Source organism: Engraulis encrasicolus, chromosome 9, assembly GCF_034702125.1.
Source record: "Engraulis encrasicolus isolate BLACKSEA-1 chromosome 9, IST_EnEncr_1.0, whole genome shotgun sequence".
In the NCBI taxonomy this organism is placed as follows: Eukaryota; Metazoa; Chordata; class Actinopteri; order Clupeiformes; family Engraulidae; genus Engraulis; species Engraulis encrasicolus.
The window spans coordinates 54,850,613-54,864,635 of record NC_085865.1 but is presented as its reverse complement, the minus strand read 5'-3'; the positions used below and the strand labels follow the sequence as shown (position 1 = coordinate 54,864,635).

General features: G+C 45.3%; 2 protein-coding genes across 2 annotated transcripts in view; one reads left to right on the top strand and one right to left on the bottom strand.

Annotated features, from left to right (window-relative positions):
• Positions 1-62: 62 nt before the first annotated feature.
• Positions 63-3,857, bottom strand: cog4 (component of oligomeric golgi complex 4). The gene has a single exon (XM_063207446.1). It carries the CDS (start codon positions 3,693-3,695, stop codon positions 1,374-1,376), a length of 2,322 nt encoding a protein of 773 aa, XP_063063516.1. The 5' UTR covers positions 3,696-3,857; the 3' UTR covers positions 63-1,373.
• A 20-nt stretch (positions 3,858-3,877) lies between these two features.
• Positions 3,878-14,023, top strand: part of ube4a (ubiquitination factor E4A (UFD2 homolog, yeast)) — a 28,679-nt gene continuing 18,533 nt past the window's right edge. The window contains exons 1-9 of the mRNA XM_063207445.1: positions 3,878-3,991; positions 4,770-4,936; positions 6,703-6,879; positions 8,211-8,323; positions 8,713-8,865; positions 9,370-9,529; positions 11,199-11,401; positions 11,968-12,159; positions 12,803-13,136. Coding sequence (XP_063063515.1) covers positions 4,813-4,936; positions 6,703-6,879; positions 8,211-8,323; positions 8,713-8,865; positions 9,370-9,529; positions 11,199-11,401; positions 11,968-12,159; positions 12,803-13,136 — 1,456 coding nt within the window. The 5' untranslated portion in view covers positions 3,878-3,991; positions 4,770-4,812. The remainder of the gene's footprint in view (positions 3,992-4,769; positions 4,937-6,702; positions 6,880-8,210; positions 8,324-8,712; positions 8,866-9,369; positions 9,530-11,198; positions 11,402-11,967; positions 12,160-12,802; positions 13,137-14,023) is intronic.

The window sequence follows — 14,023 nt, the reverse complement described above, 5'->3', positions numbered from 1 at the left end:
TAAAGATTATAATGTGTTTGATACACTGAGTAGAAACGATTTCCCCAAAAAAACACAGCCACAAGTGTTCTCCATTAACATTTTATCTCCAGAATGGTGTTGTTGGGTATTATGTTTTCTCTCATAGATGCACTCGCATATCACATTACATTATTAACATGACATTGTTGAAAATGTATTCAACTTTTTCACCCTTGGCAGTCATTTGGGGAACATGACTTTGTATGAATGGCAAATGATGGAGCCCTGTAAATATAGAAAAAAAATGGGTATTATGTTTTCTGTCATAGATGCACTCGCATATTACATTACATTATTAACATGACATTGTTGAAAATGTATTCAACTTTTTCACCCTTGGCAGTCATTTGGGAAACATGACTTTGTATGAATGGCAAATGATGGAGCCTTGTAAATATAGAAAAAAAAATGGGTATTATGTTTTCTGTCATAGATGCACTCGCATATTACATTACATTATTAACATGACATTGTTGAAAATGTATTCAACTTTTTCCACCCTTGGCAGTCATTTGGGGAACATGACTTTGTATGAATGGCAAATGATGGAGCCTTGTAAATATAGAAAAAAAAATTGCTGACAAGATTATTTCTCATTAGTGCCATTTTCCATTAAGAGTTCAGTTCAGTAGCTTTCAAGGTTTAACATGAAGGATATTGCTGCTAGTCTTTCTTGTCCTCAGATGACTTCTACCTCTCCCTCTCTGACGTACACGCTCACACAGTTCTGATGATATTTTTTAAACCCATGGCACATTAATGATTTATGGGGACATTCCAAACAACATATGATTTATTGCGGAGAACAAAAGTCAAATACCAGAATCAAAGGGTGAAACAAACAAAAACCCACAAAATAATGATAAAGAAATGCAAAACATAAAAGGAAAAACAAATAATGATTTGTTATCAACACTTGACTGTGCCCTTCAGTCTGGTTGTAGTGTTATACAATAATAAAGCATTATCTTACACCATTTTTTTGTAACGGAGCAGTTGACTAAAATGAATAAAGATGATAAAGATGATACATTTAATATTTCAGCAAAACTAATAATGCACAGTCAGCTCCCAAATCCACAAGATGTTACACAGTATGTACATAAATATTAGGTTGTTATGGTGAGGGCTTCAAATTCTGTTTTTAAATGTTACATTTTACCAGCCTGATCAGTCAAAGTGGCTAGTTTTCCTTTCTACCAGCCAAACTGACTTTTCACAAGCATTTCGCCAATCGCCGGGTGTTAAAGTGATACTGTCACATTTTTGGAGACAAAAAAAAAATCAAAAAATGGGGCAGTATCACTTTAATTTAGGGCCCTGGTTATGGTCATTTGTCAAACTTTTGACGTTTACAGACGTAGTCTTTTGATATCCTCACTGCGGAAGTCCACGCGTAGTGACAACACCTGCCTCACCTCAGCAGGGGTGAGCCGCCACGTGAGGGGCGCAGAGTTGGGCCCCCAGTAGTCCAGGATCTCCGCCACCCGCTCCAGGTTCAGTATGGTGGCCATCTGCGTGAGGCGGGCGAACTTGTCCCTGATGGTCCAGGATGTCACGGAGGACAGGTACGCCACCAGGGAGCGCAGCTCCTTATCGAACTGCAGGCCACCCAGCCGGCTAAAGGTGCACTTGAACACCGTCTTCTCCAGCTCCGTGGAGATCAGGTTCATCATGAGGCTGGTGAGCGTGTCGAAGATGGACGCAGACAACGAGGACTTGAACTCGGCCATCAGCTGCTCCAGCTGGACGATCAGCTGCTGCACCCAGGGGTCGTTGGCCTCGTACTCGCCAAACTCTTCCTCCTCGATGTTGTGCGAGAACGACAGGAAGCCCGTGATCCAGGGCTTCACCTGAGGCTTGATGGCCGAGCCATTGAGCTCCAGCAGGCCCTCCTGCAACAGGTCCTTGAACTTGCTGGAGGTGCTCACCATGTCCGTCAGGCAGCTGTCGATCTTGGCCTGGGCCTGCTCGCTGGCCGCGCCCTGGTTCAGCAACTTGGCGTAGTCGCTCTCCAGGTTCTTCTTCAGCGTGCTGATGTTCTCGCTGCAAACGTCCACGTTGTTCAAGGTCACCAGGTAGGCGTTCTTGGCCTGCTCCTGGCTCTCGATGTGCGTGTGTATCTTGCCGTGCTGCAGGCTGCTCTGCATGAGGCTCACCGCACTGCTGACGCCTCGCTGGAGGTCGGCAAGGGTGCTGCTGGGGTAACCCGTGCGTAACCTAGCGACCAGCACCTCTCGGAACTCCTGCTCCAGGAGGCTGGTGGCAAGGTTGATCATGGCGCAGACGCAGTCCGAGGAGTTGCTGCTGAGTGCACGGCCGATGCACTTCTTCACGATGTAGAAGACGTCGTCCACCATGCTGGACGTCATCTGGCCCAGCTCCCACGTGTCCATGGCGACGGCTTTGTTGACGGTCTCCCTCATGTAGTACTCCTCCATGGGGATGTAGCAGCCGATCAGCTCCTGCATACGCCTGCTCAGCTCGCAGTCCTTCAGCAGGCGCTCCACACACCTCTGGTGCTCCTGGACGACGCTCTCGGAGGCGTTGGCATCGGCCACTTCAAAGTCAGCCACCATGCGTCTCCTCAGGAAGCGGAGATAAAGCTCGGATCTGGAGTTCATGAGCGTGACCTCTGACAGGACGGCGTCCAGCTCCCTCAGCACGATCTTCTCCGCAGACACCCCTTTCAGCATGCTGGTCTGCACCACCTGGAACTTGGACTGGTAGTCTCTGTTCTGGATGAACTTGTCCACCACACTCTGGGCCTGCCGGTCACATTCTTCTTGCAGGTGGGTGATGAGCCTGTGCAGCCGTCCGGGGCCATAGTACGTCTCCACGATAGGCTGATGGGTCTCGATGACGCGGGCAATGCCTTCCAGCAGGAGCGTCAGGGTGTCCACAAAGATCATGGGCGCTCTCCTGTCTCCTGATTCTGAGTTAAGTGCCAGTGTCAGGTTCTCTTGCGCCTTTCGGGCCAGCTCCTTGCTGAGGTAATTGGCAAATAAGGCAAGTCCTTCCTCGTGCAGGCGTAGCAGTGGCAGGATCTTGAAGAAGCGCTCCACCTGTGCCAGGTCGTCTGCTGCCACTGCTTCCTCAAGGCGCTTGGTGACCAGAGCCTTCAGCTGCACTTCGGCATCCTTCAACAAGGCAAGGCTGGTCTCCACATTACTGCTCTCCCCTCCCTGTTTACTGAGCTCTATGACTGACTGGTCGAGGGAGAGGTAGCGATGGATGTGGGCGGCAGCTTGCTCGTAGTCCTGGCTCTGCAAGGCCGTCTGGACGCCGTCTGTGCAGAACTTCAAGTCCAGGATGTCGTCAGCACGTTGTATAGCCTGGTAGAGTCGTTTCTTGGTGAGGTCTAGTTGTCTGACTTTGCTACTGACGTTCTCGGCCAGACTGCAGGTGAAGTTGATCATCCCACCAAGTTGAGAGGCATCTCCTTCAATCAGCTGCAACTTTGGTCTCATCCTCTGGAGCAACTGCATCTTATTCTCAATTGTGCTCTGCTGTTCTACAAGTGTCCCGAGACAATCCTGGACCTGTTTTTCCTCATTGCAAAGCTGCAAATAGACCTTTTCCAGATCTTCAAGCTCGGTCAAAGCCTCGATCGTATCATCATGCACTGCAGAAACGTTGGTGTATTTACAGCCAGCTACTCCAACGTCCGCCATGTTCCCTACACATGTAGCAACTTCTCAGAATATACGCTCTGTAAACGATTTTGAAGTCAACAAAATGTTCTTACTTTGTCGTTAAATGAACTACCCGAAATATGATCGAATAAAGATCCCTCTTCGGCTTTGCTGCGTGTAACTTCCTGGTTTCTTCTTACGTTGACGTGCCAAAACGTCGTCCTCTACTGATGACGTTTTGTACGTCCGTATGTTTATTGAGGAACTGCAGTAGCCAAGTGCCGAAGAATATTCCCGAGTTGACAGTTTTAGCTAGCATTATTGACTGAGGCGAGGTAAGTTAATACGGATTAATCATGGCACGGCATGTCATTTTGATGTGTACATTCATGGAAACTGGGCATTTTAGATTGAGTGTATAAAATACAGTTATAACAACAACGTTTACCACTGCTGTCTACGTTTTACGATTAGCCACCTGTGCAAGTCAGTGCTGGCATTTTAGCTTCTTAGCTCACCGGCTAGGTAGCAGATTCAGGGATAAACGTCTAACCTTTCTCTGTAGTGGTCAGGAAAATATCAATGTGTCATCGTTTGTTACTTTAATGTAGTACCTTGCAACCCAACTGTCGAGAGAGTCAATGCATTGACATGTCTGGGGATGGGACGTTGTATTGGGAAATCCTGCTTTGAGTGCACCGACCCATATGGCATTCGCTCCCTGCCTTCGCTAGCTAGCTCTAGGTGAGGTGACTGCCTAGCATGGTAAACGGTGACATCACAGCGCGTAAGCTGTGTTTGTCCCAGTTTGCTGTTTTACCCACTAATCAGCAGCAACAAATATGCAAGTTGATGCCATTTGTCTTAATTGCTGTCACCCCGTTAATGCTGGGAGGGGAACAAGTTTCAGTTTCTTCAAGGACTGCACAGGCGCGTAACAGTTGTAATACAATAGCTGTCATCTGCCAGATCATCATAAGCGACGAGGCGATACCCCGACCACTACTACTGGGCTGTTACCCCTCCTGGATTAAAGCAGTGCAGGCGCTGGTGGTTGTATGCCCGGAATAAGCACAGTGTCAAAGTTGAAATTGTCTATTTTGTGCCTTGCAGGTTGTTTACGTTTTTTGGTGGATGGAGTATACGCTCCAATGAAATGACTGACCAGGGCAATAATAACCAGAACATCTCCAGAAACCCGTTTGCAGCCCTCTTCAGTTCTGTTGCTGATGCAAAGCAGTTTGCATCGGGCCAGAAGCAGGACCACAGCAAGCCACCATGTGAGTTTGAAACGCCTGTCATTTACAATAAGTCTCCATCTGCTCATTAAGACTCTTTCCTAAACTTTATGCGATGTGAATTGTGTGCTCACAGCTTGAGAAACATTTCCCACATATACACACTGTAAGCAGCGCATAACCAGGTCAGCGTTTCCCAAAAACATTTTAGTAGTACTTAAGTATGAGGTGCCCGGCCCGGGCCCATAGGCAACATATCACTAAAACTTTATTTACAATCATTTTATGGATCTACATACAATATTCGGTAAACCTTTAGTGATGATGTATGACCGTATTGACCTACTTTTGATACACAATATCCTCATAATTGTGTATTACTTGAGTATTTGAGAAACACAGCCCAAGTTTTTTCGATCAAGACCAGTATGTATCCAGTGTATGGTCAAGACACTGTCATATACTGTTATTTTAGGTGTCAGAGTGCATGGTATGATTATGGTAATAGTCAACAGGCAGACTGTCAACAAGGTGTATGCTACTCACTGTGTCTGGACTAAGACTGTCATCCTATTCTGTTTGTCAAGAATCTCACAGACATTTGTGTCAGAGCTGACAAAGCATGACATCATTGCAGTTTACTAATAGACAAGTGAGGCTTTGTAACAGCATGTGTATATATGGTGCAGCTCTTTTCATCATCATTATCGGTTGGGGTCTCAGTGTAGTCTTCTTTTCAGTCAGCTGGCCATCTTTAAGTTTAACGTTAAAGCATGTTGACCAGGGGTCAGTTGAGTTTATGGAAACCAAGTAGCTCAAAAGTTCTCTATCGCTTTGTCTCATGAGAGATACCACAGTGTTTTTCTTGGAACACTTTAAGATTGTTTTATTGTTTCCTCTTTTCAACACCGCTCACATTTCCCTCCATGGCTTTGTGGTTAGTGTTATCTTTCTGTTCGATCTGTGCCGCTACTGTTTTGCCCACGCTTGCTTCCCTGTTTATACTTGTTTGTCATAGAGATGCTTTGATTCCGCAGCAGTATTGCAGCCATTACACAGGCATGGTGACTACCTGACCTGACCTAACCCATATGGACCATCACTGCAGTGAGTGATAGTGCTCCGCCAATCAGGAGAATTCCTGCACATTTCAACATGCAGATGTAATCTTGACAGTCACTACTCAACGATGCAGATTTTTTTTGTTCAGCCAGTTCCAAGATCCACCCAGGCAATTCTAATGGGGGCATAGTTTGTTGACATTTATTTTAAATAGTAATTTAACATTTGCGATCATAAGATGTAAGAAGAACAGACCATGCGCCCATTAGAAGGGCCTGGATCTCAGAAAGCAAGGGCTGAACAAAACAAAAAATTGTCATCAAGTTTTGACAAGAAGTCATGTGCAATATAACTGTGTGTTGAAATTTGCCGGAATTCTCCTAAATGAAAGCGAAAGGTAAAGCCCGACTGGGAAAGTCATGTTGTCTTTGTGACACAGCATTTCACAGCACACCACACAATTGCATTTATGCCTCACCGGTGCAAGGGGACAGCTTCAAACTGCATCCCCTATTTAGCAGTGCAATGGGACGGTATGCTCAGGGTACCTCAGTCATGGAGGAGGATTGGGGAGAGCACTGGTTAATTACTCCCCCCAACAACCTGGCAAATCTAGAGTTGAACCAACAACCTTTGGGCTACAAGTGGACTGCCCTATGTGCCATAAATGTGATTTAACCTGCATGGACCGTCATTGTGGATGTTGCAGTGAGTGATTGTCTTCTGACTTTTAAATGTGTTTCCAGCGGAAGACTCAGGGGACAGCCAATCGGAGTCTGAGAATTCAGTGTCAGACAGCATCGAGGACAACGATGACTCGGTGGCTGAGATAAGCAGGTCCTTCCGCTCGCGACAGGAGCTATGTGAACAGCTCAACGTCAATCACATGATACAGAGGATCTTCCTCATCACACTAGACAACAGTAAGACACGCACACGCACACACACACACACCATGTGCCACTTTCACTTCCTTTCAGATACTTGTTGGTGCTATTTGTTAAGAGTGATTATCTGATGCTTCACCTGTATTTCTTTCTCTGCTTGTGCTTACTAAGTGCGCTCACATTGCGCTCTGTACTTTTCTGCATTTGACCACGTGTTACCCCGATGTACCTGCTGACGTCTTTGTTGTCATCAAGGTTCACAGAGAAAAAACAAGTGTTTTTGCATCGCGTTTCCCGAACACTCAGATGTTGTCCATGAATTCGTTGATTAGGTGCGAGAACGGTAAACAATGCGGTTCTTCGTTGGTTTGAACACGCTAAGAGTGGTTAGGGTTGTGGAACTTTGTCAAAGCAAACATTTCTCAGGAAGTAAGAAATCAAACAAAGATGTTAATGTTGACATTTAGTAGAGGATTAGTGAAACATTAAGAACATTAAGGACATCAATAACAAGAAAGTTAAGAAATAGCAATAGAGGTTATTATTGTTTTGACTCTGACCTGCCAAATGTACACAACCTTTCTAAGTACCATCAATCCCATGTGCATTGTCCTTGTCATGTCTTGCTGTTTTGCTACTGCAACTACGTAGGTGGTTCCATGCAGGTATCAAGTGTTCATGTATCGTGGAGGCAATGATAAGCTGCCACAATGGTTTTCTGCTTGCACAGTCATGTGGCAGAAAGAAGAGCAGTAATTTGAGTGGATCATGCTACCAAAGCCGTGCACAAAACAAAACATTGTGGACAGAGAACTATTAAAAGGGAAACCATAGAAGAGATTACTGTATACAAAAGTCAATATGCCTCTGGGCGATTTGCATATACCAGAGCAATAAACTGTAAAAAGTTGTCACCGTAACAGTCCTACATTTTCATTGTTGAAGTGTGCATCATCCCATGTTGGAAGGGTTTTTGAGAAAAAGATCTGGATAGCTAGTGAGGGCTACAGCTTTTACATCACAGGGACTGCATCTGAATATTGCTCCTCTTTGCGTGTCCACGGCCCCGTCCGTGTCGCTTTGCGGCTCGTAAATGAAACTTCATCGGCTTGTTAGGCTTTCTCTCTCAACCAAACTCACTGCCACGATAGCTTTGGATTGGAGGCTTTGTATTTCATTGCCGCAAACTCTGGTTTGTTGTTGTTTTGTTGTACTTTTTGTCTACTTTTGTTGAGTCTCTGTACATGTTAATTATGTGCTTTTGTTTTTATGTTATATGGTCTGTAAAGCATATTTGAGTGTCTAGAAAAGCACTATACAAATGATTATTACTTTATTACTAAGGTATTATGTTACTTATTACTAAGGTGACCCGAGTTTAAGAGGAGGCAATGGCATCCCTTCACGATGTGTTTACCTGGAGGAGATGGCGGCCGATCTGGACGGACAGGATTGGCTTGACATGGACACCATTGAGCAGGTGTGTGTGTGGGTGTGTATGTGTGTGTGTGCGTGACTCTGGAAGCCCCTAATGGGTGTCAACTGATGATAATTGAGATCATTCATCAGACCTCCCAAAGCATTCCAGCTAAAAGGCAATTGAGTGTAGGGGAGTCTGTGTTGTACTCCTCTGCCGTGCTCTACTCTACCAGACACTCTATCAGACCACCACTCAGTCATGGGTGATAATGGTAGTTGCAAGACCACAGAATAACTTCAGAATACAGAATGATAAATAGGAAGAGAAGAAATTGGTATTAAACGTCATACAATGCACCATTGCTATAATTTTCTTTCTCTAAGATTCTTTCAATGTACATGCTATATGTTGTTCTGTATGATGCTGTAACATTGTAATCCTGTCTGCAGGCCTTGTTCAACAGACTGCTCCTGCTGGAGCCTGGTAACCACCTCATATACATGACGTCATGCAGTGCGGTGAACCTGTCTGCAGACAGAGACGCGGGCGAGAAGAATGCCGTACCATACCTCTACGCATGTTACCAAAGAGCCAAAGAAGAGGTTTGTAGCTGAGAGAGAGCCTTGTCCTGGTTTACCTCTGTAATTCAGGAAAATCCAAAATCACAGTTAGGGTCTTCAAAAATGGCCATAGAGAAAGTTAGAAGTGAGCGTGCCGGCAGGGTTCCCAGGAGGATACGACTTTGATTTGATTATTCCTTAAGCCAGGTTAATTACAACTTTGGTAAATGAGAGGGCCTTGGGGTTCCCATCGTTGGTTACTGGTTTATTTGTTTTGGTTTACTGAGTTCGAATTTTTGACTTGTAACCCTGACGTGTTTCAGTTCCAATTTCAATTTATTAGGGACCATGTACAATTAAAACATGAATGTTTCCATTCCACGTTTCCAGCCTCAGGCTAATTAACATCTGCAGTCCCTGGCAGGACATAAACTATCAAAATACATCACTCACACAAGTGTCCTTTACACCCCCCACACACATACACATTCGAAAATTCTCTCAGCACTATATATCAGTTTTCCTCTGTGCGCCCTTCCTCCACAGGTCACTAAAGTGCCAGAGAAGCTGCTACCATACGCCGTGCGCTGTAAGAACCTCAGCGTGTCCAACGCCCGCACCGTGCTGCTCACGCCCGAGATCTACGTCAACCAGAACATCTACGAGCAGCTCCTGGACCTCCTCCTGGACGCAGTCAGTGGCGCACGTAAGCCACATTCAACTCACATTCACATTCAACAACTTTTTTATTTAAAGTATGTGAACATGTACAGAATGGAAAGTATGTGTTATTATTATACAGCATGCAGTAGTCGACAACTTCTATCAGCACAATTATAGTGCTGTAGGACAGTACTATTAGACAGATCCACTGCTACTTAAAGGAGAATTCCGGCCAGTTTGGATTATTATCCCATCTTGGGTGGACCGAGGGAAAGGGATGAAAGGCAAAACCGCGAGAAATTTTCATGCCTGCTGCGCAAAGTTGTTCAATTGCGCTGTTTTCGGTTAAAACCTGACCCTTCGGGCACGTATTTGACCTGTTTTAAAGCTCCTAGCGTGCATTAAAACCCTTTTGAACGCTTTGGCCGTGGTGTGTGGGTCCATACAAGTCGATCTAGTGGTTCACATTTCCATTAGGTAGCATAGGTACGATACAACAGGAGTTTTCAAAAGTGGCGCACCTACCTCTTTCAGCTTCCGCCTTCCAACTACGTCCGCAAAATGGTTCGCCAAAGTGATACTTCATAGTAATCCATTTTATTTTTGTCCACCAAAGACGAGCCACAAGAAACATATTCACATGTTTTCATGTCCTGAGTTGTTATTGTCGCGCAGATTCACTTCTCTGTCACTGAACGCAGTTTAGTGACGTCACGGTGTCACATGACTCCTGGAAGGAACGCCATTCGCTCATCCAGTTATTATACATAAGCGAGAAAGAGAGGCGCTGTCGTAATATACTGTTTGATATTTTGAGATGGATCCTCCGTTGGGGTAGTTCAATTGAAGAGTTTGGTGGCCATGGTTATCTTTTTCGAACCAGAATATTTGTTACAGATAAAGAATTATTCCTTCCAGGAGTCATGTGACACCGTGACGTCACTAAACTGCGTTCAGTGACAGAGAAGTGAATCTGCGCGACAATAACAACTCAGGACATGAAAACATGTGAATATGTTTCTTGTGGCTCGTCTTTGGTGGACAAAAATAAAATGGATTACTATGAAGTATCACTTTGGCGAACCATTTTGCGGACGTAGTTGGAAGGCGGAAGCTGAAAGAGGTAGGTGCGCCACTTTTGAAAACTCCTGTTGTATCGTACCTATGCTACCTAATGGAAATGTGAACCACTAGATCGACTTGTATGGACCCACACACCACGGCCAAAGCGTTCAAAAGGGTTTTAATGCACGCTAGGAGCTTTAAAACAGGTCAAATACGTGCCCGAAGTTGTCAGGTTTTAACCGAAAACAGCGCAATTGAACAACTTTGCGCAGCAGGCATGAAAATTTCTCGCGGTTTTGCCTTTCATCCCTTTCCCTCGGTCCACCCAAGATGGGATATTAATCCAAACTGGCTGGAATTCTCCTTTAAAAAATCAGTGAAAAAATGATGGGACAGGAAGTTGAATGCTTAAGACTACCAAAATCACTAAAACTACTAAAATTACCTTCATTTAGCGACTAACACAGTTTTGGGGTGTTAAGCAATTTTGGGTGTTCTGATAATTCATGCACAGTTTCCAAAATCCCAGAATCTGGGATTTACGCAAGTACTGTTGTATGTCCAACAGGAAACCCTACCGATGGCTGCTTTAACTAATTTAAAGGCACAGTGCCCTCTTACCCTGTGCAAATTCCTCTACCCCACAGAACTTGAGCAGGTTGCTGAGTTTATGGAGGAGGTGATCGCTGGTCTCCTAGCGGACCAGGAGGTACGAACCTTCGGGGAGGTGATCGTGCCGGTGCTGGACATTTTTCATGGTCGCGTCAAGGACCTGGACCTCTGCCAGCTGCTCCTGTACACCTACCTGGACGTGCTCCTCTACTTCAGCCAGCAGAAGGACATCGCCAAGGTCAGCCATACCGTGTATTAGTATCAAAACAAGGATAGAAGCACTGTTTATTAGTCCAGGATGCTTGATTGCATTGCATTGAGTTTTTTTGTGCAAAGGAATATCTGGATATCTGTATTCCTTTGGATCATGAATTGGTGATGAATTGTTTGAAAGTCATGTGGTGTTCCACTGTCCTCAATATAGTTAATGGAGGCAGCTGTGAAAACAATTGCTCAATGTTTCCAAATTGGCAGAATTGAAGGTTTAAATTCCACCCTTCCTATTCCATACGCTGTTATCCATGACTGAAGTGCCTGAAAGGCACGTAACCCTACATTACAGGGACTGTAATCAATAATAAAAACATTTGTTAATGTTTTGTTTGTCATTAGTTAATTATTTACTTAGTCTTTATAATGCCTTTTATGCATCCATTATTATAAAGTGTTACCAAAACATTGAATCCATACAATAGTGGCATTAACTGTGGTTGCATCACCCTCACCTGTGGTACTACTAAAACCTCGTTGTCACCCGTGACCCATTAAAGTGTCCACTAAGTATAATGTAATGTCATCTAACAGGTGTTGGTGGAGCACATTCAGCCAAAGGACCCCAGCAGCGGGCTGCAGTACCAGAAGACTCTCCTGGGCAGCATCTTGAGCATCTCGTGCCTGCTGAAGACGCCCGGCGTGGTGGAGACACACGGCTACTTCCTCAGCCCCTCGCGCTCCAGCCCCCAGGAGATGAAGGTGCAGGAGGCCAACATACATCAGGTGAGTTCATACAGATGTTTCTAATGCTAGCTATATCTAACACTGCCATCTGGTTGTTGATTGTGATTGGCTGATAAAGTGCCGCTGTAATTCAGGTGTAAACACTCACCATTCCAAACGAAGAGTCTACACGCTTGCACCTAGGTTGATCTCGAGAATCTGGTGTAGTTGGGGTAGGGAGACTACAGGAAGAGCACATCTTTGCAACACCTGTAGATGGGGTATCAGTGTGTTTGATTTGCAAAGACGTTTTATTTCTGTAACTTGCTTTGCTGTGTTTTTGTAGCAAAGTTTGTGTTTGGCAGCGCAATGAAGGCGTTCACACCCAATACATGGCTTCACTGTGTTTATTGACACAATGTTGTGAGGAGGGGCAAGACCATGTCAGCCAACCATGTGACCGACAGCAGTTTCCAACAATCGGAGGTTGAGTTGTGCGCAGCTAGTGTCGCTCAGCCAGGAGAAAACAAAAGTTTAGAACCCATGTGTAGTGTTGCTGCGGTTCATGGGTCACTTCCATGACAAACTCCATCTGGTCTTGACGAACCTTCTTTAGTTCTTTAGTCCATGGAGTTTCTCTAATTGTCTAATTGTCTCCCTCTAATTGTCTACCTCTATGTTGTCTTCCTTTGCTCTTCATTAGTTCATGGGTCAGTTCCATGACAAGCTCCACCTGCTCCTGAAGAACCTGCTGCAGCAGAGTAGTGAGACGCGGCACCTGCTGCTCACCTGGCTGGGCGGCTGTCTCCAGGCCAACATGGGCCGCACCAAGATCTGGGCCAATCAGATGCCGGAGATCTTCTTCCAGATGTACGCGGGCGACGCCCTCTTCCTGAACCTGGGCGCGGCGCTGCTGAAGCTGTGTCAGCCGTTCTGCCGGCCCAACTCTCCCAAGCTGCTGACCTTTAACCCCACCTACTGCGCCCTGGGGGAGCTGAGCGAAGAGGAGAGGCGCAACAGGAACGTCCACGCCAGAGGTACACACACACACACACACACACACACACACACACACACACACACACACACACACACACACACACACACACACACACACAGGCGTGCAAACTACTATACATGCATATTGTAGCATGTCTAGGCAGAGCAGATTCCCACAACTGCTCACAAGAAATCACACACACACACACACGTACACACACACTGTGCACAAGTGCCACTGAGAGAGGAGGAGAGGTGGAACTGGGATGCCCATATCAGAGGCAGATAAAGACTAGCATACAAACACAAGACCAGGTCCACAGTTTCACTGCATGCCATATTTCACAGTATCTTTTTGCATTCAAGTAAACATCCTGTCAAAGTAGAAGACAATTTCACAGTTTCCGTCTGGCATTAATAATGCATCTCTACTCAACTCGACAATGAATATTGCAGCTGTTATAAACTGCTATTTCATTGAGAAAATCCACTTCAACCCTAGCCTGATAAACCAGACTAAATGTGGATGTCTAATTTAGTCTGGCCTCGATGCATAATACATCCGAAGATTGTTGATGAGAACAACCTTCCCTCAAAACCCTGCCCGCTTTGATTCAAAACACATCTTTGCGTTGTAATTGGTTTGCTAGATTCATGGCATTCTGGCTTCATTGAATCATTATGCGAGGCCAGACCCACCCGTAGACAAAACATTTTGCCGTCCAGCGCAGGGTTCACGTTAGCCGGCTGTGGCCGGACATTGGCCGTTTGCATGCATGAATGACCGGCAAAATAAAATGTGGCCGGACAAAATGTCCGACAAAAATGACTGCAATCAGTCAGTAAATAATATTAGCTCATTTTAAATAGGCCTACTTAAAGTTACAAAACACCAGTAGGCCTAATATGAAACTGAACAAAGCTG

What these genes read in the sequence shown, in the direction of transcription:
- cog4 (XM_063207446.1), bottom strand. Translation starts at nt 3,695, where the DNA reads ATGGCGGACGTTGGAGTAGCTGGCTGTAAATACACCAACGTTTCTGCA.